At 53.3% G+C, this 24,189-nt stretch overlaps 1 protein-coding gene across 4 annotated transcripts in view; it reads left to right on the top strand.

The window, feature by feature from the left end:
* Pde2a (phosphodiesterase 2A) overlaps positions 1 to 24,189 on the top strand; it is a 91,831-nt gene that overhangs the window by 18,497 nt on the left and 49,145 nt on the right. For 2 of the 4 annotated variants that reach the window (XM_005074021.4, XM_040757753.1), the window contains exon 2: positions 12,980 to 13,049. In XM_005074021.4, the coding sequence (XP_005074078.1) occupies positions 12,980 to 13,049 (70 nt within the window). Of the gene's footprint in view, positions 1 to 12,979; positions 13,050 to 13,989; positions 14,036 to 22,704; positions 22,767 to 24,189 lie in introns of those variants that run through there. The other 2 variants (XM_005074022.4, XM_040757764.1) reach the window with 2 other exon arrangements.

The raw sequence follows: 24,189 nt of genomic DNA, 5'->3' as shown, positions 1-24,189 counted from the left end.
CATGGAAAGGGACCACGTAGGTTTTTATTGTTGCTTGCTTGATTTTTACATGGGAGGATTTGTTTGAGAGATGAAAAAATAATTGTCAGAAGCAGAAAGCGACTTGCCCGAGCTTGCTTAGGTTACTAGCAATAGACAGCCCTTTAGGCTCTGCCAGGCTCCAACTAGCTCTTGTCTCAGTCTTGTTGGCCAGCATTTCCCACTGTTACCTCCTCAGCCTTGGCAGGGTCCATGGGTCACTTTGCTCTTGGTTTGAATGAAATTTGCATAGATTAGGTCTGTGCTGAGGGCTTTTCCTGCCTGTGTCAGCCTGGGGTCAGGCTGGGTCTGTAGATGGTAGCAGCAGAGCATCCGGAATTCAGAGCATTTGACAATGGTCGGGAAGGAATGAGGATCAGAAATGAATTCCCAGTGGGTATTTGGAGCCTGGTGTGATGGTGCATTCGTTATGTCCCAGCACTCGGGAGGAAGAAGCACGAGTGGGGGGTGTACCTGTGAGTTCAGGGCCAGTCTGGTCTACATAGGGAGTTCCAAAATAGCCACCATTATATAGAGAGACCCTGTCTCAAAACTAACCACCAAACAAACAAACCCACTTGGTCTTTGGGATCCCAGCTCAGGACCTATGCTCTCTCTCTTTCCTCGCCTTCTACTATGGACCTTTGACTAAATTGGTCATTTGTAGGAGATAAACTTGTTCCTGTGTCCCTTATATTCTCCTTAGGGCTCTTTCTGGACCCTGACCTGATATTGAGCTGAGAGAGTACAGAAACAGTCCTTTTACCCCATTGTCCTGATGAAGAAACTGAGGTCTCAAAGTGACAGTGACTCATTCAGCGTTACACCATGGCGGGGGACTGGGCTGGGCTTGGCTGCCTGGCCTGGCTTGTCTACACTTCCCCCATCTTACAGCTCTCTTTTCTCTCCCCCATGAGGCTGTGCAACATTACTGGGCCTGCCAGCCTTGATGGATGATGGATGGCCTCGCAACTCAGCCTCCCCCATTCCTCTCTGGATACTGGGCTGTGAGCCTCCTAATCACTGGTCTTGCCGGGTGACTGCTGAGCTATTCATCTCCTACAGCCTTGCTTAGCACAGGTTTTTCTGTTTGTTTTTGTTTTTGGGGGGAACGGGTGCACAGCAAGTTCTCCTCTTTTGTAGCTGGGCCCCAGTTTAGGGCACCTGGTAGTTAAGGAACATCGCTGATACCCCTATGCTAGGGTGTTAGAATTTTTCCCTGCACCTCTTAAGGGCCAACCTACATATAGAGTGACACTAATAAGAGCTTTTATGTATCAAAAATATATGACAAATATTGTGGCTGAACTTCACATATGTAACTTTGATATTATTGTTAACCCTTCTATATAGATAAGGAAACCGAGGCTCAGACAGGGACAAGTTAGGTAATATGGGTAGCACACACATGTAAGAAATGGAGGAGATAGGACTTGAATCCTCACCTGCATAGCTCCCATCTTGTGTTCACAACTCCTGATTTACCAACTTGCATGTACACACATGTGTGTGCTCATATGTGAGCTGTATCTACACATGTGCGTGCTCATATGTGAGCTGTATCGACCACATTGGCCCTTGCAGCATCTACCTACCTGGTCCTGAGTCATGAGAATGTTAAGCTGTAGAAGAGAATGAGGATCACTGCTCATTGTTCCCAGGCTGGACCTAGGCTCTCACTCTGGCTGTGACACTGGCTGGCTGCAGGGAGGGGGGTGTTCTTCATGGAAGAGGCCACCTGCAAGGCAGCAGAAGAGGAGGCTGGGAGACAGATCGATCATCCCTTTAGCATCGCCTTCCAGGAACTGGGGCCCAGGGGAGGATGGCGCCATGGGTCGATTTTCTGGATTGTGGCCCAGACCCAGTGTACAGTGTGTGAGGTGAAGCTGCTTCCCCCACCCACCCCCACTACAGAAGTGAGAAATAACCCCCAGTTCCCTGGTACCTTTGGCACCTGCTGCTCCATGGCTCACCCTACCTCAAAGGCAGTTCTTGGGGAGGGGGATAGGGAATGCCATGAGGACTACCTGCCTGTGGTAAGTGTGTGGGGGGCGTGGGAGCTGCAGGGAGTTGGGACCAGCACAGCCAGTGGCCTACAGAGACTTCTGTGGTCATCTTAATAAAGTAATAAATGTCAAGTGTTCCACACCACAGGGCACATAGTAGGCACTTAATTAGTCTTTATCTTGGTCCTCCTCCAGGAGTCTGAAAACAGGGAGGTGGTGAGGCATATGCGTCCCTCTGAGTGCACCATGCTCCCAGAACAGGTTATCAGAGCCTCCACAGTGCTAATTAGAGAAACAATTATTACAGGTCCTGGTAAAGGTTAGCATCTGATAGGGTCTAGCTAATTACTGTCACATCCTGACATGGGGAGATGGGACTCTCCCCATGGAGGAGTAGTGGCCTCAAGCAGGGCTTGAGATCTTGGGCTACTCCACATCCTTCCTGGGAGTCACCGTGAGCAGACTTGGGTCACCCCCTTCCTGGATGTCCCTACCTCCTATGACTTTGCCCAGGCCCTTCCACTCACATTGGCCTCATAAGGCTTGGGTTTAAGACCTGGCTCAGTGCCTGCTGGCTCCCGAGGAGGTTAGGGCAGACGGCATCCCTTTAGGGGGATCAGTCTCCCGTACATATACCCCAGGCACAAGGAGGATTAAATGAGATGCTGCCTGCCAGGCTCCTGCCACTTCCCTGAGGCCTGGAGACCAAGCTGCTCTGCCATCCCTGGCCACAGTCTGAGATGGACAGCTGTGTTTGTTTCTCTCTGAGGTGCCTGGCTTGTCCTCAGTCCCCAGTGTGTCCCCAGTGCCCTGAAAGAGTCTGTTGGAGAGGAAGAAGGAAGGAATCCTCCAGGGCAGGGGTCTGTCTCTTTTTAGGCCATGTCATCTTGTTCAGTCTGTAGGGAGACGAGCATGCCTTGTATGGAAACCTCCGGAGCCTCCACGGGCAGCTGGAGTGGGCCGACACAGGCAGGGCTGGGAGGAGTTCGACTTTACATTCGGAAGCCTGACCACCTGCTGCTTCCGACACTGCTTTGCTGTGTCCCGCTGACAGGGACCGGAGAGACGTGGGCCCCTGCTCAGGGTCCTTGCTGAGGGTTTGTGTCCTGATGATTCTGTGTTTAGGAGACATGGTAGTGAAGTGGCCGTAAGAGCTGCTGACGTCCGTGTGACCTATGGGCAGATGGAGAGGGAAGAACCCAGGACTGAGGCCAGCTCAGGACTCTCTGGTGGCCTCAGCGCCCTTGTCCTCATATTTCTGCCATCTTGTCCCCACTGCTGTCTGCTCTGCCTGCCCGTCTGGGCCTCATTGGCCTGCCCATTGCCTCTGTTCCCAGTTCTCTTCTCCTTTATTACCGTCACTGTACTGCCTCCTGCCTCTGCTTATCTCCTTCTGTCATGAGTCCATCCATCTCTGTCACCCCCCAGAGACTCTCGCCCACTCTCTGGCATTCCGTCCCAGAGCTGGGAGGGGTCTCTGAGAAAGCTGGTTCCTCTCCACCGCAGACCTGTCTCTGTGTCTGGCCAGCTCGTCTGCTTCTCCCACCCCACACACATCCTTCTGATTGTGCCTCTGCCTTATAGTCCCTGGATTCCCTTTGTCAGGCTCCGCATGTTTCTCAGCTCTAATCTCTGGGTCTTGTCTCTCGGGTCCTGTGTGAACTTCACCTCTCGTCTCCCCCCGCCCCTTACAAGTCCTGCACAGCAGCAGGTCCAAGCCTCCAGTCTGAGAGTGGATGTAGTCTGCTCTCTTGCTGGCTGCCTCCAAAGCCCCTGACAATGCCCTCCGCCCCACATCATGCCTTGTTGCTAGGCCTTGGGCTGGCAGCACCTGGCTTCCATAGCGACGGGTGCTTGGAAACCGAACACCACATCTCCCAGTCCCAGTACAGGAGTCTGTGCCTATCAAGTGACTTTGGATCAATCAGAAAGTGTGACTGGTTCCAGCCCAGGAAAGCAAGGGAAGAAGGGATCGTGGTCTTTGCCTTCTAGAGCCTGGGGAGCACTGGGATCGGAGAAGGAGGGTGCCAGGAGGGAGGCCCTCTCTCTTCTCCCAGAAACCTGTCTGCCCTAAGGAACAGGAGCTTAGGATCTGGAGACAGGTGGTTTTAGCTGGTTCCTAACTATGTGAATTTAGACACTGCTCTCTATCCCACCAATTGTAAAATGGCACCAGTATCGTAAAGATAAAACAAGGGTGGGCCTGTGGTCACTGGCGTTCCTTTTCTTCCATCTTTAACTGGCAGGGAACAGCAAAGGCTCCCAGGCATAGGGGATGGTGCTAAGAGGGGAGGCTGGAGGGCCTCACACATGCAGGGTGATCAGGAAGAACCAAGAGCCATATCTGGAGATATTTTTGCCATAAGAGTACCACAAAGAAGGGACTTGGTCTACTGGTGGTGATGGTGGGGGTCTTGCCAGGTGCAAAGCATAGCTTGAACAAATTCTCCTCAGTCTTCAAGACTCAGTGGAGAGCCAAATATCAACACTATTCTCAGTGACTCCTAGTCACTGGGTCCCAGGAATATGGCATTGGCTGGTTCTTCCTGCCAAGATCTTCTTACAGACACCACCATGGCCACATAGCCTAAATCCTGGGTTATAAACTTTACCAAAGGCCCCACATTGTCATGGTAGTGAGGAAAAATTAGGTGTCAGGATGGGAGAATCCCTTGATCCTGGCCTCACTTTTTCCTCCTACCAGGCACGTCTTTGAAACGCTGAGCCATTAGTTCCCTGGGCACATCTTCAAAGCTAAGAACTATAAGAGACCATGGGATGGGCAGAGAGGAGCAAGATGGGCTTTGGGGAAGCCAAGGCCTGCAGTCAGCAGTCATTTGTCAGTTGGGTTCACTCCTTTAATCCCAGCACTCAGGAGGCAGAGGCAGGTGGATCTCTGTGAGTTTGAGGCCAGCCCGGTCTACAGAGTGAGTTCCAGGACACTAAGACTGCAGGACTGTTACACAGAGAAACCCTGTCTTGGAAAAACCAAACAAACAAACAAAAAACCTTCCTGTGCCTTAACCACGGCCACCGATCCTGCCAGGGAACTGTGAGGCCTGCGGGGGGTGGGGACAAAGTGCTGTCTTTTCCTGAGCTCCTGTGTGCACCTGGCTCTGTGCTCGTGAGTTCTCCCATTTATCCTCCGTAGCCTGAGGAGGGCCAGCTGATCCCACCAGCCTGAGGAGGGCCAGCCGATCCCACTGGCTGAGAAATGAGAATGGACTGTTGCAGCTTATTAGAGTGGGAAGGTTGGATTGAGTCACACCCACTGGCCTGGTTCCTTATCTGCCCCCACAATCTGAGGCTCCCCATGGCTCTCAGCACTGCCAGGGAGGGGGTGTTATTTCTAAGGGCCTCTACAGTTGCCCCCTCCCTGATATTCAGAAACTCAAGTCCATAGACCATCAAGCTCCAAAACCCATAGAAACCCAGAGTGGGAGTCTCGCCTATGTCCTGACGGTTGGTATAAAAGAATGTTATGATCACAGGCTCTTGCACTCTGAGGACTCCAGGGTTTTGAATTCATAGAATGTGCACAGTACAAACGTTGAGATTTTCTTAGAACACGAGGCTGCACACATCCTTGGAGCCTTGAAGCCGTAGACTGAGGGCTTGAAGAATGGTTTCTAAGCTGTCTGAGCATGGGGATTTGGCTCCCTGTGGCTTATACTGTGTTGCCTCAGTTTCCCAAACAGACTGCTCTGAAAAGGCACAGGAAAGGGCATGTACAGAGGAGGGACAGGTTGGTGACTGTAGCCTGAGACACCTTGGGAGCACACTCAGCTATTTAGATGGCGTTGTGCAGGCTGTAGACGGTCACCTCATACGAGGACCAGCTTATCCATTCATCATTCTTACAGCTTAGGTTGAGGAGGAGACATCTTCCATGGTCCTCTCCTGGGGAAGAAGTCAGAATAATCCCCTCCTCTGTAGGAGATGCCAAGAATGGGAGGGACTGGGGATCAGCAGGGAAGGGGGGCTTTATCTGCATGGGTAGGGATGTGGGGGGATAAGCTTGATAGGGTAGGAGATGGGCAGGAGATACGATAAAGGGGACACAGTGATGCCTAGTTAAGTGAAAAAGCAATGAAGTCCAGGAGAAATTGCCCAAGGATTTCTCTCGGCTGCCTCTGTGACTTTGGCCAGGTTCCTGAGACAATGCATGGAGTAGGGTATCTGAGCACCTTCACTTACTGACTTAAGATAGGCCAGAACTTAGAGCCCATTCTTCCCCTGACTGTCCAAGGCCATATAGAAGATAGCCAGGACTGTTCCAAAGGGATCTGCCTCCTCTCCTGCTTGGCACTTCCCACGGGAAGCAGGATCTCAGGAGAGCCAGGCCACAGGATGGTGCCATAAGGAGCAGCCAGCTGGGAGGAGGTAAGCTCCCTGTCCCTGGGAGTGTGCAAGCAGGGACAGAGTGGCTAGGAAGAATGAGTTAGAAAGGGGTTCCAATGGGAGGAGAGGGCTGCCCAGAAGACTCTTCCCTGGGGTGGCTGGACTTTGAGTAGATTATTCAAGCAGTCTATCTTCCAGACGTTCCTGAGTCTCAGAGGGGTTGTCATAGCCTGGGCTCTGCCATGCCCTAAGCCTTACTCTCTGTGGCCACACTGTGCTTGGGCATGAGTCTTTGTAGCCGCTGCAGACCCAGTCTGTGCCTTGAGGAACCATATCTAATGGGGGAGGCACAGGGGGGAAATGCGGAGTGAACAAGTCCCACTGAGGAAGGCTGAACAGGCTGGGGGAATCCCACCCAATTCCCATATGGGATTTTGAGCAATGCTAGGTCAAGCCTTCCTCTGGGAGCTGAGGCCACTGGAGAAAGCAAAACAAAGACACAGGAGCTGACAGCATAGTGGGGGTAGAGGGAGCTCCTGCAGACAGTTAAAGGAGTGTTAGAAGGCAGTGGACACCACAGGGCATAGCTTCACCTGGGCTTAAGGGCTCAAAAGCAGGACATCCCCTGTGTCCTATGGGTAGCAAGGGTTCCTATAGGTATGAGTGAAACCAAAGCTGAGTTGGGTAGGAGAGATGACCACAGCAGGGTGGGCACTGGGGAGACAGAGGCACTGAGGCAGAGTGACTATCTGCAGGTGTGTGTGTGTTTATGTCTCTGTGTGTGTGTGTGTGTGTGCGTGCGCGCGTGCGTGCGTGTGAGTGCACACGTGTGCAGGAGTTCTGAGAATGTATAGCTGTGTCTGTGGAAAGGCTGATAGTACTTGGGGGTATAGGGGTATGAGTGTGTGGGGCCAGGGCAACTTTGTGTAGATGAAGTACCATGTGGTTTATGGATACCAGAGAGAAGAGTCTCCTCAGCTGGGATGATGTAAACCAGCCGATTCTGGACTAGACCTCGTGGGTTCCCTTCCTCATGGAGGGTCATGGCATTGACCACCTGCTGCTTACAAAACAAATGTGATGCAAATGGCATGGAAATGGATGAGACTTGTGACTGACCCACCCCAAGTGTCAAACATATGTCCCCAGCACTTGTCTGTGATCAGATCCCCTTTCTTCAAGGGCTACCCTACATCTGCAGCCACAGCCGGTGGACACACAGACCTGGATATGGAATAGTTGTCAGGCATAAACTTACAAATACATGCCTTTGGACATACATGCCTTCAATGTTCACTTGTATATACACACAAATGCCCACGTGCAGACATGTAGACACATGCTTGTACACACATATATTTTAAAACACACATAATCCTGTAGATAACATGTGCATAACCATGTAGACATACACACAGAAGCTCAGGTAGTATCATCCCTTTGCAATAGTCTCCTGCTTTCATACATGCCATGCTCACACACCTGGGTGCAGAGCCTTGCAACACACACACACACACACACACACACACACACACACACAATCCAGATGGCTAGAAAAGAAGATAAAGATAATAAAGTTTTGGGTGTTCTCTGAAAGAGATCCTGGAGCCCCCTTTTAGTTGATGGGCTCTACCCCAGGTCATGGCAAGACAGTTCTCTTTTGAGGAGTCGACTATGTTAGAAGCTGGTCCTTGTGTACTGCCATTGTGAACTGCCTGGGTGGGACTTCCTGTCCAGGAAAGTTGCTTTCTACCTGACTAGGTCTGCCTGGTTTCAACCTTCATCCACTTCAGCCTCCTGGGCTCTCAAGAGATCCAGGCCAACTTGGTTGCTTCTGAGAAGTCAGACCAGAGAGGTCAGAACTCTGCCCTGGGTTACCCAGGGAAGGCTCTCATTTGAACCTGGGCCCCCACAGTCTGACTACAGTCCACCACAGGACAGATCATGCCTGGCAGCAAACAGGCTCATAAAGCAGGTATATATAGGAGCAGATTTGGTTCTGTAGAAAGTCTGTTGGGATCAATTGCGGGAGATGGAGAGATGTTGGGATAGGAACCATCTTCTGACTTAACTAGACTCCTCTGAGAGCCTTAGTGCTCCCCACTGGCCTGTGGAGACACAGGGCAGGATCCAACGATCCTTGCCCTCACTTGTGGGAGCACTGACGAGGCATAAGGAAAGAAGTAGGTGGTACCCCTTGGGTCATCTTGGTGGGGGCCATTTCTCAGTGGATAGGAGTTTTCTGCCTGTGGTTAGGGGAGACTGCTTTTTAAATTATGTGTATATGTGAGTCTGGGATATGTGCATGGGTGCAGGTGTTTAAAGAGGGCAGAGGCATCAGATTCCTGAAGCCGGAGTTACAGGTGGTTGAAAGCCACCTGATATGGGTGCTGGGAATAGAACTCGGGTCTTCTGGAAGAGCAATACATGCTCTTAACCACTGAGCCATCTCTCCAGCCCCAAGAACTGCTTTTTACAAAAACATCTTCATCCTCAGTACCTGGCATGGAATAAATTCTCAACAATGTTTGGCATAAGTAAGTGAAGAAACCTGTTATCTTGACAGGCAACTTGACCTTGGAAGGGCCTTGAACACAGATGGGGAAGAGGTTGGGTGAAGTTTGAGGAGAAGCCACACACTCTGGATGGGGTGAGGAGGTGAGCGTGGTAGAGGATAAGCCTTGAGTGCCATGCTGAAAGTCTAGATGCCACTTTGGCTTCTGGAAGCCTGGGTAAGGGGTATGTGTGGACATGACTAGAGAGCCCGCACTTGGGCCCTTGTTCTGCGGGCATGGAGGCTCATTAAAATGATAAGGGCACTGAAGTCCATGTGGCTGCTTGACCCACTGAACCCAGGCAGTGGTCATGCATCTGAAACTCCATTTTTTAAATGTACAACAAGGGACTCAATCAACACCTCAGGCATAGGCCCCGGATATGCACAGGTTCAAGGCACTGTCCCTACTGCAGACATAAGGTGGTGCAGGTCCTGTAAGAGGCTGGAGGTCAGGTGGGCTCAGGGTAACAAGCTTTCAGCGAGTCATCTTTTCCTTAAATATCCTGTCTAGGGCAGGGGTTTGGATGAGCACCTATAATGTGCTAAGTGGACCCCCAGGTAGAGAGACAAGAAGAGGGCTGAAGAGGACATCTGGGGATGGGATTCCTGGTGTCAGAGATGAGCGGAGGGTGGAGGGACCGGGAGAATAGGACCCTCAGTCACTGCATTGTTGGGATGAAGGAATATGGAAAGTCCATTTTTCTTAACTGCATTTCCTGCATAGGGCATGAATGTAAGGTACAGATGGTAGGCAGCCAGGCCTGTAATCTGGCTCCACTGTTTACCAGCTGTGTGCCCATGGACAATTTCCTTAGCTTCTCCTTGCTTTAGTTTTCCTTGTCTGTAAACCCTGGGGAGACAGGGCAGTCAGTGAAATAAATGTTAGTCTCCCCAGTACCAGGAACTCAGTCTGATCCCTAGAAAACGTGAAAATGATGGTTGTGTTGGTGTTCTTGTAATCCCGGCACTGGGGAGCCAGAGGTTGGAGGATTCTTCGAGCTTTGCTTGCCAACAGAGAATCCAGCCTAATTGATGTGCTCCAGGCCAAATGAGAGACAGCATCTCAAAGGAGGTGGACAGCATTTTTGTGGATGACCCTTGAGTCTGTTCTCCACGTTCTGCATGCAAACACTCACCTGTGCACATTTGTATACACACATACATGCACATATGCATACATATTTCATGCACACACATCGGGTGTACCTTATGTTGAAGAGACACAGAGACAGTGATAATATGTGCCTGCCAGGTGTTGAAGCCTCCCAGGCCTAGATGCGCAACTCAGATCTTAAGGCCTAGTCCTGACTCTTGCCTTCATGGGATAGGGATCAGCCAGAATCCAATCCTGGGCTTTCAGATTATCAAGTACATTAGAATTGAAAGGGGAAGATAAGCATAGTGAATCATGGGCTGTAGAGATAGGGAAACTTGGGATCTAGAGGGAGGCCAGGGAAACCAGACTTAACCTTTGAGTGGGCATCCCTCCATAAGAGTTTGGCAAGGTCCCTTCCCTTCGCAATTTGGCAGAGCCTGGCTTGCCCCAACTGTGAGGGAGTCTGGTGGAGGAATTTGAGGACTTAGGTGAAGATGGACCCTACAAAATGCTAAAGGGGGCTCGTTTGCTTATTTATCTAGGCTTGTTAGCATTCCACAGAGGTGGCGATGGAGCCCCAGACAGATACACTGGCTACAGTCACGCAGCAGGCACACTCACTCAGCCCCCCTGAAGAATGCTTGTACCACAGCAACCAACACACAAAGAACGGAGGGAGACAGGATGTGCATCTGGGACTCTAGTCTCTAAAGTAGGAGAGACTCCAGTAGGACTTAAGAGTATCTTCTCAGGAGGCAAATGTGCCAGGCTGGGGTTGGCTCTTGACTGAGGGCTGAGCTGAAGTCCCCTGAAGAATCAGTAGCTCTGGCCAATAACTGTGCTGACACCTCCTGGGTACCTGTGTCCCATCCTGGCTATCCAAAGCCTAGGACCAAGCCAGTGACATGTGACTAGGATTACCAAGCAGTTTGTGTACTGGGCCTGGGCCAGAGAACAGTCACCATATTGGCCATCCCTTTTGTATACAGTGAGAAACTGAGGCCAGAAAAGAGAAGGGAGACCCTTTAGGGGAGGAGGCAGAAGCCTTACACACCTTAGCCTTTGTCATGTTCTATACAGTGTTAGCATGGGGGACAAACTGTCCTTTTTTGAAGATGCAATAAAACACGTTGACTTGACCTAGATCATGTCCTCAGCTCCCCAGACCCAGCTCCAGGAAGGGCCTCCTAGACCACCGAGGTGGCATCCAGAGAAGGGCTCCTAGAACAGAAAGCATCTGAGGGGCTCCTGAATGGTGAGCAGGGGATAGGGTGCACAGGACAGACCAGGAGGGGCGAATGAGGCAGTTGCTGTCCGAGTAAAAAGGGCCATATAAAGACAAGAGATGGGAGGTGTCAGAGCTGATTGACAAGTCAGGGTTGGAAGGTCTGTAAGGCCAACAGAGGTTTAGGCTTTATGTGCTGGTAGGGAGCCATACGGATTTTGAGCACAGGAATAAGCATGCTTGGAGCCATGCCTCAGCAAGAAGGAGGGAAAATTCTGTGTATGGACACTCACCCCTGGAGCTTCTGGGACAGCCAGGACACTTTCAAGCCTGTGCCAGGTGCTGGGACCGTGTCCAGCACTGGGCTCAGTGACTCACACTGAGGAAATTGCTCCCCAGGGAGGGGAAGGGCCCAGATGAATAAATCAGCGAGGTAGGGAGGCTGGGGTGGGGGCTCACTGAGTCACCACCCAAGGGCAGGGGGAGAGGGAAGTGGAGAAAGAGGCGCAGTGGTGCAGGAAGGAGGGTCGGGGAAGGCCACAGTGAGGACAGTCAGGAGTCCGTGTCTGTCTGCCTCACCATCATTCCAAGTTTGGGTTTTCTGGCAATCCTGTGGGACAGCTGAGGCCCAGCAAGATGGGAAGGGGATCTGGCTAAAGTCATGACGGCAACATGAAGGGAGACGCAGATTCACTCTTCCATCTATATACATCCCATGCCTTAGCCCCTCTTATGACAAGCAGAGGCTAGAAAACAGGTTGGTCCAGGCAAGGAGTTTGCACCAGGTGGCATACCACTAATGTCCCCTCATTCCTCCAGCCAACTGCAACTGGGGTCGGGGTGCACGGCCGACATAGGACACCAGGGGGCGCAGGAGAGCCACGGCTGCCGCAAGCGCCTGACCACAGAGGCCGCTCTGCGGAGAAATGCGCTCCCAGCTTGCGGGGTCCCACCGCGGAACTGCGGAATACGTGGCCTTGGGTCTTGCAACCTCTTCAGTCTCCCGGGACGCCGATGCAGACCTACCTGGTGGCCCTAGGGACCTAGTGCCCTCACCCCACACTTGGGAATGCTGCTGCTGTGTGTGTCAGGGAGCACGTGTCTCCTTCACGGATCTGCTGCCGCTTCAGGGCTCGTCCCATTTTGGAGCGACCTCTAAATTTCTCCCTCACTTCCCTCTACCTTCTGCACTGGAAGGAGAGAAGGGACCTCAGGGCTCCTGGACTGCGGCCGCGGTCCCTCTCCCTGCACTGCGCTGGATTCGGTCTTGGGGCTCTAGCCCCACTAAAGTGATGGGGAGCGAATGTGGTGCGGCAGTGCTCGGGACTCTGGGAGGGGCTCTGCCAAATAGGAGGAGTGGCGATGGGACAAGAGGAGGGCAGCGAAGGCTGAGAGGCGACCGAGGAGAGGGGATCCCCACAGCCGATCCGCTGGAGGAGTCTTGGGAGGGTGAAGGCCCGGCAGGGGGCGAGCCCGTCGGGATGTGGTGGGGTCCCATCTTCGGAAGACGCTGAGGTGCTGTCCCTGGTGGCAGAGACGTAGGCGGGGCCTGGAGGCCTGGGGCGGGGCGGGGGCGGGGGCGGGGCGGGACCAGGGCGGACCCTCGCGCGGACCGGCGAAGCTGTTGCGGACGCGCTGACCGAGCGCAGCGGGCCGGGCTGGCGGGGCGGGCGGGCGGCTGCGAGCATGGTCCTGGTGTTGCACCACATCCTCATCGCTGTTGTCCAATTCCTCAGGCGGGGCCAGCAGGTCTTCCTCAAGCCGGACGAGCCACCGCCGCCGCAGCCATGCGCCGACAGCCTGCAGGTAGGGGGGCCCCCCCCATTCTGGGTAACAGGGAGAACCGTGTGTCCGGGGAGAGCCAGCCAGGGCCCGGTCTTTTGAAGAGACCTTCTCTTAGTTCTGAACCAATCTTGTACTGAATAGAACTGCGGCCATACCCGGGCTGCGGGTGGGGGTTTCCTTGATTCTCCAGCTCACAGCCCAAACGCTACTCTAGATTCTGACTCCTCTTTGCATCTGGAACTCCTCCACCATAAGTCCTGAACTCTCAGTCCACGGTGGGACCCCCAGCCCACACGGACAGCTCTGTACAAACCTGGAGCTCCCTCCTCAGGTTAACGGGACCCCCTTCCCAAACCTCTGGCCCTCTACATGTCAGATTCCAGGCACACCCATATCCCCCAATCCCCTAACAGCAAGGAGCGCTACCTCAAAAGAAGGACCTTACCCCCAAACCTCCAACTTCTATTCTATAGTTTCACTACTCCATTCTTCTAATCACCTAGACTCTAGTCCCCATCTTCAACTCAACTCAAGGGTCCAAGCCACTTTTCTATCCAGCTTCTCTCTCCTCTGCAAGACTGCTCCCTCCCAGTTCCTGTTTCTGTCTTACACAGACCTCTAGTCTCCTCCTGTTGCCTCCCAACCCCTTGTTTCTCTCGAGGTGTGATAGTCCCACATTATTCTTCCAATCTCTCAAATTCTTTAGCTCATTGTCCTGCCCCTCTGCTGTCCCTTGGTCAGTGTGCTGCCCCAGATTGCCCACTTCTCTTGATCTGTTCAGTTTGTCAATTTCTATAGGTTTCTGTTTGTTCTAGAAATACTGTGACCATGCCTCCCCTATAGATTTGCCTCTACTTTGGGCTGAGGAGGGGGCAGGCTCAGAGGACAGGGCTGGAGTGTCTAGGACCTCCACCACTACCTGTGTTCTCAGGCATGGCATGGGATGGATTCAAGTACAAGGGTTTAAAAACGGAGAATGTTGCCCTCAAGGGTTCCCAGGATACCAGGTGAGTAGGGATCATGAGGTGGGACACTGGCATTTGAACTTATAACCCCCTTATTTCTGCTGTCCTGGTGGTGACTGGGGCAGTTGGGTTTGGGGATGGAGACAGGAGTAGACTGCCAGCTGATGTTCTTGACCTGTGGCGAGGTCAAGATGGGTCAGCCTGGGGTGTATGTGCTTGTGTGAGTGTTCTGGAATGTGTGTAGCGGGTGTTGGGTGTGCCTTTCATGTAATCATGTTGTGCTATGCATGATCACATCATTTGAGTGAGATTCTTTGTAGGGGGATTGTGGTCTGCAAATCATGAGTCTATGGTGTTAACATGCTGTGTGTGGCAGAATTGTGGGTGTGGAGTTGTAGACCAGTGTGTGACTCTTATGTTGTGCATGTGGTTGTGTCTGTCATGGCAGTGTGATGTTGTTGTAGGGACAGCTTGCTTGCTGAAGACTGGATATGTGACTGTGGATGTCATTTGGCTGCTGTATGCAGCCAGGAAGAGTCCTAGTGTGGTCCTGTTGGTTTTGAATGGATGCCCTGTGAGAGAAGAGTGCAGGAGGTTTGTGTCTGGATGTGCTTGCAGCCTCCTTGGTGGTGTAGGGTCACAATGGTACATCTTGGGTTTGTTTGGGGATTATATTCAGACCTGAGTGTTGGTGTTTGAGTGCCATGTGTCTATGGTAACTGTTCATGCAACTCCGGGTAAGAAAGGGTGCAGCCAAGACTAAAGGATTTGGTTAACCAAGAAGCTGGTTGATCAGGTTGGAGGGTGGGCAGGAGTGGGCAGTTTGCAGACTGAGGAACTTTGTGTGTCTATTTTGGTGTGATATTTTGGTATGTGATATTAAGCATGCATATTTGTCTGCATGTGCCTCGTGCATCTGAGTGGTGTGTGTGTGTGTGTGTGTGTGTGTGTGTGATTTAATTGGATGCATGCATCTGTGGCTAGGGAGGTGAATGTGAGGTGTGTGAGGTGCATTGTGGGAGATGGAATCTGAGTGTGAAGTGTGGGTGTGTGTGATCCGTGTGACTTTTCAGTGTGAGGTGTGGGTTCTGTGATCTTTTCTCCCTGTGAACTGTTTGCACATGACGAGGAGACTGTGAAGCATGTACAGTGAGTGAAGATGAATTACAGGTGCCTTGGGGCGGGGCCGAGGTCTGGGTAATGAAGTGTGTGCATAAGGCGTGCGGTGTGAAGGAAGAGGTATATTATGTTTGGCCATGTGTGGATACAGCAGGTGTCCCATAAATGTTTGTGTAGTGACGTATGTGTGCAAGGAGGGCTTGGCTGCCTTCCTGTCCTTGCTTTCCTCCTAATCATGTCCCTAGAGATGCCCTTGCCTGCCCTCCCAACCCAGGCTGCCCCTACCCTTTGCCCTTCATCCTCCTCATTTTAACCAAAGCCTTTGTCTTGAGTTTCCTGCTGAGCAGGCGCTGGACAGGCGGGCAACGGGTGATGTTGTGGTCAGGGAACCTTTGTTCTTTTCCTCTTAGCTTGTCCCGTGTTTGGGGCCAGGCTTGGAAGGGGTGGGGAGAGGATACACGTGTCAGCAAGTCTACTGTGTTTACTACAGCCTGGGCAGGAGGGAGGTCTAGCACTGGCCTAGAGCTTGGGTGTCTCTGGAGGTGCCAGAGCAACCCGGACTGCACTTGCAGTTGACCAAGCCTACCAACTGTATACTATTAGAACTGGGATGGTCCCATATTCTTTCTGGGTCACAACACTTCAGGGATACTGAGCAGCCAAAACCCTCCTTTTCCATGCTCCCCTTTCCTCTTCCCTTCTCTGTGTTACCACAGGGAGAAAAGACCTCAGCCTCTGTCTGCCTTTGTTGACCCCGCATCAAATGGGAAAGTCAACACTGTCCTAGTAGAGGCCATTACCAGAAAGGTTGACCTGGTTAAACTTTTGGGGATCCTGTAGTCTGATGGCAGAGGTTCCAGATACTAGAGGCTGATATCACACTCTGCTGAGAAGGCTCTGCAAAGCCCTTCTGGGCATTCTTGACAGGCGTTAAAGAACACTCAGGACTCCTAAAGTTGGAGGCAGAGACATCCCACTTAGCCAGAAAGGGGCTAGGGTTTTTGCTTTAGATTCCAGAGGATTCTTCAAATGAGTATGCTCAAGCTGGGCCTTGAAAGCGATGCAAGGAGGGAGGGGAGCTGAGGTGAGAAAAGATTCTGTTTTTGGCTAACTGCAAGGGCCAACCACCTGACTTTGGGCTGCCAGCTCTGGTCCCCAGCTTCTGGTCACCTTTTTCTATCCATTTTCTTTGTCTGAGTCACCGTCATAATTGCCATTGTCATCACCGTCATCATTGTTTAGCTAGTTCCTTCTAACTTCTGGGGTCCTTTGATGATGGCTTGCCTAACAGGTTAATTCACACAGTTGTCTACAAGAGTCAACGGTGGCCCTACTCTGTGCCATGCAGGTGCAGTTAGGGTAATTGTGTGGAATGCTGACCCTCTGTATGCAGCAGCCCCCTCCTCCTGCCTGGGTCAGCTGGCTCCTCCCTCAGCAGTTCCCAGCTTAAATTGCACTTTTTCTGTGGAGCCTTCTGTGTCTACCTCAGCTAGGTCTGTCTCCTACGGGCCATCGGATGCCCATGACTGCCCTGGAGGGTTGGCAGCCCATGCTGTCAGCTAGAGAAACAGATCCTGAGCAGGGAGGTGACATAGAGCAGGCCCCTCCTCAGAACCTCCTCCCTCTAACATTCCCAGAGAAGAGAGAGGAGGTGGCTGGGCCAGGGCTCACAGCACGTGGCAAGGCTCATACCACTGTCCAGCTCTCCTGGCCACCAGGCTGGGCTCTGGCCCCAGCATCGTGCTGTTCCTTGGCTGGCCTCTGAGCTGCCTGTGGCGGGTAAATGATTATTAATGACCCCCCCTGGCAAAGAGACAGGAAATGCTTCCCAGCCACAGCTGGGGCACTCTCGTCTGCCAGCTCACCAGCCGTGCCTGCCCTGGCCATGGTGTGAGCATCATGCTATGTTCATACTTCCCTGCCATCCTCACGCTCCCTGCCCCTCTCCTTCCCTGACTTTGACCTCCCAGGAGTACAGAACAAGCAGAGACAAGACTTTCTTTTCCACGTTCTTGCCCCTTCCTCCCAACCTCTCATTTCTGCCGCCTTTTCTCAAACAAGAAAGAAGTAGCCTTTCTTCCAGGAAGCCTTCCCTGAATGCTCAGCCAGTTGCTCTGGTACCTGCTCCCACGAGCCTGAGAAATCCTTGGTTTCCAGCATGGTAAATTCCGTCCTTAGTCTCATGGCTGCTCTGCTGGCTTCAGGGCTGGGCTGAATTCTTTCTGTAGCGTGTCCTCATCTTTGGCCCAGCCCCCTGGGTTTCTCATACCTCCTGCTCTGCCTGTCCTAACCATACTCTGTTGTACTACTAGCCCTTCATAGGTGGATGCTAGGCCAGTAAGAAGGTGGGTGAGATGAGCAGGAAATTGTCATCAGGTCCTCCATACCTTCCCTGAGCCGGGACAACACTACATCACCTAACCTGTGGCAGGTAGCTCAGACTCACATTCCAGGGCTGAGGAGGGAGGGACTCAGACAGAGACTGATGTACGTTATTAAGGCAGAGCTGACTGGGGCCCTCATTCAGCTGTGGTCTAGGCTGGGGATGATAAGGCCTGGGCAGGGAGAGGGTGGAAGGGAAGGGACCAGCAGCAAAGATGAAAGAGGAGAAGGGGTTGCTGGGGTGACTGGGTAGGCGCTGTCTCACCTCTGAGAGCTCAGGAGAGGAGACTGTGTGTGTGTGTGTGTGTGTGTGTGTGTGTGTGTGTGTGTGTGTGTGTGTGTGTGGTGAGAACCTGGTCCTCCAAGGAGCGGGGGAAAATAATCTCAGGAACACGTCCCCAGGAAGCCACCAGCCAAAAGGCTAAAGGGTGACAGGGCTGCTGGGTTCCCACCTGTGTGTATGTGGGCAGCTGGTGTTTTGCCCTGGTCAGGGTGTTCAGAACTGGAAACAGTAAAACAAGCTGCAAAAATTAATATAATCCAAATCCAAAACTGTATGAGTAGAAATGTAAATTATGGAAATGAGAAATGTACACGATCCTTCTCATGTAAATTGCAAACTACTGCTTCCCTGGACTTTAGTTCAGGCTCCCCTGAACTGTCTCAGCCTAGTCACCCCCCAGGGCTTCGGCCTTCCTGTTTTGAGGAGCCTGCCCTTCCTTTCCAGCTGGTGCCTGGGGTGAAGGAAGACATTTTGCTTTTCCTGTCCCTTGCCCTGAGGGAATTAGCCCTGTGCACCCCCATTCATGGTTGGGCAGGGTGGGCAGCGGAAGGGGTGGGGTCAGGCTGGGGGTATGGAAAGAAAAAGAAAGAGATGAAGCTAAAGGGAGAAAGAGAGTTGTGAGGCCAGCAGCAGCTGGCCCAGTGCAGACATGGGTACTTCAGAATCGGAAAGCTGTCCACCTGTCAGCAACACCGGCCTACAGGTCGCTTCTTGCAGTCCTGAGGCTGGGCGCTCCTGTGTTACTTGCTTTCTGGCACTCTTGCACCTTTTTCTGAGCTGTATTCTCTCCTTGTAAAACGAGGGAGTTGGTGGCCCATAGCTCGAGGGCTGTGTGAGCACCAGCTCCAGGGAGGGTGCGATGTGAAAATCTGGGCTTGTCAGCTCGGGGCTCTCACTGGGATGGCGCTAGCCTTCCCTGCTCAGCCCAGGGCTGGGTGGGTGTGTGGCTATGTGATTCCGACATTCTGTGACTTTAAGATGCTGAGACTCTGGGAGTCCAAGATGCGGACATTCTGTGCATGCAGGATTCTAGAATTTGATGATTTGATGATTCAATGATGCTAAATGGGGCTGCTGGGAAGAGCTGCAGCCACCTGCCTTGTTAATGTCAATGTTCAGTTATTAAAAACATAACAAGACGCAATGGAGACAGATAACTTAGGATGGGATGGCAGCCCCACCCCCAAGTGAAGGAGGGGAGGAGGAGTGCCTTGACAGCGAGGAGACGGGGACCCCTTTAGCCTGGTCACAGGGGATCCCTCCTGCCACAACAGACTTGCTGCATGCTCATGTGAGGGGCCTGCCTCTTTCTAAGCTTGTATGGTGTGGGAGGAAACAATGCAGCATCGGTATGGCATGGGGGCCATTCCCATCACCCACTGCCTCCATCCTCCAGCCGTCTCAGACTAGAACCAGAGAGCATCCTTCTTCCCATCCCGGCCCTCAAGGTGTCTTCATAGAGCTGTAGATGGAAGAGGAAGGAGGGGCCTTCTCACCTCCGTTTCCAGCAGTTGCCTGAGGGAAAAACAGGACATGAGTCCTTCCTGGACACGGGTGTGGGGATGCAGGAGCCTTTGCCAGTGAGGGCTGGGGACCCAGAGACCAACTAGAGGATATTCTCTGCACCCCCTGCAGACTTGGCTCTCACCCGAGAGCTGATGGAGCCTGGCCTGAGTCTCAGGCACACCGTGTAGTTTTGCACAAGGCCACCCCAGTTGGTTTATCTCCTGCTTCTTGGATCCCACTTGTGCCTCAGTACCCAGGCCGGAGGAGGAAGGGAATCCTGGCTCAAGAAGAGCTTGCCTTCTAGAGCCCAACCTTGGCGGCCCTGGAGAAGTTGCATATCCAGAATTCCCCAGGTGCCATTGCCCAGCAGGTCTGAAAGGGAGCTTCCTGGTTCTCTGGTGCGCCTCACTGCCCCCAGACTTTCCCCTCTTCTGGGATCCCTGCGGAGCATTAGTGGAGTCAGGACCCAAGTTCAAGGGCAGAGTCCCTGTCTGATGCGCTCCAGCTTTCTCCTCCCACAGGCTAGAAAGCAAGTGGGGTGCAGACAGCTGTCCCTGTCATCCACAAGGCTCCATTGCTACTACCTCCTGCCTTGGTCTCAAGGGTAGGGTCCTCTGCAGGGAGCCCTCCCCAGCTGACCGCGGACTCTCAGAGAGTCTTCCTGCGTCTCCCCAGCAGGGCTTTCCTCTCTCGGCTCTGCCACCTTCTGTCCCCTCATTCTCTCTCATGGCCATGTGCTCTCTCCCAACCACACAGGTCTCCATTTCTGGCCATGTGCTCTCTCCCAACCGGTCTCCATTTCTGGTTGTGTGTGTAACTCCCTCAGAAGGTGTCCTAGGAAAAGCCCTGGAAGATCACATATTACCCTTTTCTTCTGATGAGGACTCCCTCAGAAAGGGGAAGGTCCTGCTTAGAGTCACACAGTAGGCCGTGGCGAGCTCTGTGCTGTGGCCCTTCTCCTCTGGGTCACGGGCACACTCTGTCGTTGGCCTCAGGAATCCAGGCTTTGAGAATTGACCACGGTAGACCCAGCACAGGGTTTGCAGGTACCTCCTGAAGCACAGCTCACTTCTCTTAGCCCATCACCCCAAACTGCCACCCCTCTTCTTCGTTCAGACTCCTGTCTTCGCCACTATCTCTGATTTCTAGATGGCATTCCCTTTGGCAAACCCTGACCTTGTGACTCAGCAGTGGCTCAGGCCTCCATGCCCGGTATGGGCACTCATGCATACAGACAGATATGTGCAAGGATATCACAAACACAAACAAATCCCATCCCAGGTGAAAATCCGACCAGACAGGTGGACACTCTGGTTGCTAGTGTCTTTGCTTTGAGTCCCCCAGGCATCTCACGTGAAGCCCTTCAGGATCACTAGATCCTTGGTGACATCTGGGACATTAGTCTCTATTCCTCTCCAAGCCTCTCAGTCGTGAGATCCCCCTCTCCTGTCTCCAGGAGCAATTCAGCTTCCAGTGACTGAGCGGGGAGATCCACAGAGGTCCCAGAGGACAGTGGGACAATGAAGAGGAACCAACAGATGAGACTTTGCATCTTCGCAAAGCAGGCTCCACCTCCTACCGTGACCTCCCTACCTGGTGCCTGGGCATGGTCTTGTCCTGTTGCCCTTTAGTCCTGGTATATAGGTCAGAGAACCAGGATCCTTGATACCCTTGTGGTAGTTTTCTGACCGAATCCTGAGAGGCCAGGTTCTTAGGGTATTGGCAATGCATTGGCAGTAAATCCATATTCCCAGAACATGGGGGGCAGGGGACTGTATGACCTGGCTGTGTTGGGCTGTGTAGGGAAGTGATCAGCATTACAACTGATGAGGGCCTGTGAATGCCAGGCTGAGATTCTCTTCCCTATCTATTCCCTATGCTTGGGGTTCAGTAGAAGGGGCCAGAAGGGAGGGAGGAATACGGTGCCTGAACAGCAGCAAGCCTCTCTAGGAGTCTCCAGGGGTGGTAGAGGCTCACCGCCACCAGCTGTACTTCCCTGGGAGTTGTGGGGAAGAGGAGGCAAATGCTTTATGCACAAAAAGGGACAGCCCCTAGGGTCAGACACTTATCTCAGCCTCCGTCATTTCCTCTGCAGGACAAGGCAGGGTTAGTGGGGTCATCACACAGAGGGAAGGGATGGGCCAGAGCCAACACATGCCAGGCCCTACAGCAGCCAGCACGGGTGATCTCGTCAAACCCTGGGCTATAATGAGTCCCCTATAGAGGTCTAGCTGCTCAGCCATTGTCATCTGGGGAGAGGACCATCACTCTACACACATACACTCTGAGTGACACTCAGGGCTAGTTGTGTATGTAGCAAAGCAGGAAACTCCACAGGACATAGGGGACATGTGAGACAACCAGACACCTGACACAGTCACTCCGCAAACATCCACACGCCAGGTGCAGCTACTGCCACCTCCCCCATAGCCTTGAGGGCCAGAGACTCCTGCAGCCACAGGCAGGTGTCCAGTGCTTGGGTGGGAAGAGGGGGGACGCCAGGCAGGGAACTCAGCTCGTCCCCATGCCAGGCTGTGTCTCCCCCCATCCTGCTGAGTGCCTGAGGCTGTTTATTTCCTTTCGGGGATGGGTGTCTTGTCCCCCTCCCCCTCTCCCCACCCTGTCCCCACCACACGCTTCCGAAGCTGCCAAATCAAATCAGTCCCTGCACCCGCGCCAGGCTGGCATGGAGGCCAGCAGCTGACGGGAACGAAGCCAGGCTCAGAATATCCCACCGCCTGTCCGATGCTGGGGCATGCTTGGGGGTGGGGGTGGGGGTGGGGAGGGGCTGGAGCCTGCAGCTGGCCCAGGACAGTGCTTGTCAGAGGAGCTGGGCTTCTCGAAGTTGCCTGGGTGGTGCGCCTCTGAGAACAAGCAAGCGGGTCCGTGGTGTGTCTGTCGGGCCTGCCGCAGCATCTTGTTAGTAGGACTCTGGGAGCCGTGGAGGTGGTGCTGAGAGGGATATGGGTTGAGGTCCAGTGGAGGCCCGGAGGGTTCAGTGACAGACTGAGGGGTAGCTGCTTGCACACAAAACACAATCTCTTGGCATTTTTGGCATCTCTGGACTTGGAGCGTCCACTCTGGAGAATTACTGCTTCAGGTGGCTGTTCCGATCCCCTTTTTACAGATAGGGAAACTGAGGTTCAGGAATGGCTGGGAAGGTTTCCTGGAGAGGCTTCAGGATGAGTAGAGACATGCTCATTTCTATGCCTTGGGAGCACTAGGCGGAAAGGCCACATGTTCTCAGAGTTGAGAAAAAGCAGAGACAGAGGTGTCCGGGGAGCGGGCAGGGCACACACAGGCAGGGCTACCTGGAGGAGAAAGCCACCCGTGGTCTTGCGGGGTGCTGATGGGAGGGCAGGCTGGGGAGGAGGGGAGAAGGCCTGGTAGGCCTCAGCCCTTGGCCTTCTTGTCTCTGCAGCCAGCCAGGAACCCCTTGCACAGGAGCCAGAACCCTCAGGGAGTAGAGACGACCGACTGGAGGTGAGAGCTCAGTGGAGGGAAGAGTGGGTGGGCCTTGAGGGCGGGGTGCATCCCAGGCCCACCTTCCAGCCTGAGGGACACACCCCAAGACTCCTCATCTCTTCCCAGCCTGGAGGGCTGGCTCCCTGTCCTCAGTTCACTGAAAGCCATTTCAGACTGCATGTCCTTTGGACAAACTGCCCGTTGCTGAGCTCCTCTCCAGGCTCCATTCCTGCACTGGTCATCCCCCTGACATCCATTGGCCGTTTGCTTCCAATTGTTCCTGTCTTCCCTGTGATTGCCGGAAGGATCTTTCTCACACCCAAATTTGGACTTGTCATTCTGCTCACAAATTCTCCATGTTCCCACCCTCTTGACCCTCTGAAGCTCCAGCCTACCACAATCTCCCTCAGCCATTCTTGCTTCACCAAGCACCTGCTGCTAACAGAACGCATCCCAAACCCTTCCGGGCTCTGCAGTAGCCTCCCTCTTCCAGGATGGCCTCCTCCCACTCGCCATCAACTCCAGCCCCAGCCGGCTCATGCCTCCTCCTCTGAGCTCTTCCACCTGGCGGTTGGGTGCTAGAGCGTTCCGTTGTCCTTGGCCCACTATGTGTGCCACGGGGCCCTACGCTCTTCATCCTGTGGCTCTGTCTGTATGTCTGTATGCCTTGCACTGAGTTACCTAAGCCTGGGGGCTGCGTTTCTCTCATTCCCACCTCTACTGATGGGATGGCTGCCAGCCCAGCTCTGACCATGCCTTTGGGGTGCCTTGAATTAACCTTTCATGTTCAATGAATAACAAAATCGGGGTGGACTGTGGGTGTTGGAGATTGACACAGAGTGGTGTGTATGTGTGTGTTTGTACGCATGCACATGTGTGCGCTTGTACGTGCTTGCATGTGTACTGTTCATGCGTCTGCCAGGGTGCCCAAGTGAACTGAGAGGAAGCTGTTGCCTGTGTCAGCCCCCTTGTTCCAAGTACGTTGGGCACATGTCTCCATTCAACTCTTAGCATAGCCTAGGACTGCTGTATTTGGGGGAAGCCAAGACTCAGAGCAGGTGCTGGGGGTGGATCCGGGTGGAGCTGGGCCTAGGTGCCGCCCTGCCCGCTCATTAAAGAGGTGTCCACCAGGGTAGGGGCTCAACATGACTTTCCTACCGCAGCGTGAGGCTAGGGCTGAGAATGTCCCTTGCGGTGTAGTGGGTCCTGGTGCTAGGAGCTGGCCAAAGGAAGAGGGAGGATTGGAGTCATTATTAATTTATTTATTGCCATGGCATTCCCATGGGTGGGAGCCCCCCCCCCCAGAGCCGGGACAGATGGTGTTCCTGGGAGCCGGCAGTATCTCAGCAGCCTTGGCCACCCGCCAGGAAACACTGCATTTGTCACCCACCCAGGAAGCCATGAGGGGAGGGATTTGGAGAAGCTGAGACCCTCGAGGGTT

Source organism: Mesocricetus auratus, unplaced genomic scaffold (genome assembly GCF_017639785.1).
Source record: "Mesocricetus auratus isolate SY011 unplaced genomic scaffold, BCM_Maur_2.0 Super-Scaffold_4256, whole genome shotgun sequence".
Classification (NCBI taxonomy): domain Eukaryota; kingdom Metazoa; phylum Chordata; class Mammalia; order Rodentia; family Cricetidae; genus Mesocricetus; species Mesocricetus auratus.
The sequence above is the reverse complement of the archived record's forward strand: the minus strand, read 5'-3'. Positions and strand labels throughout refer to the sequence as shown.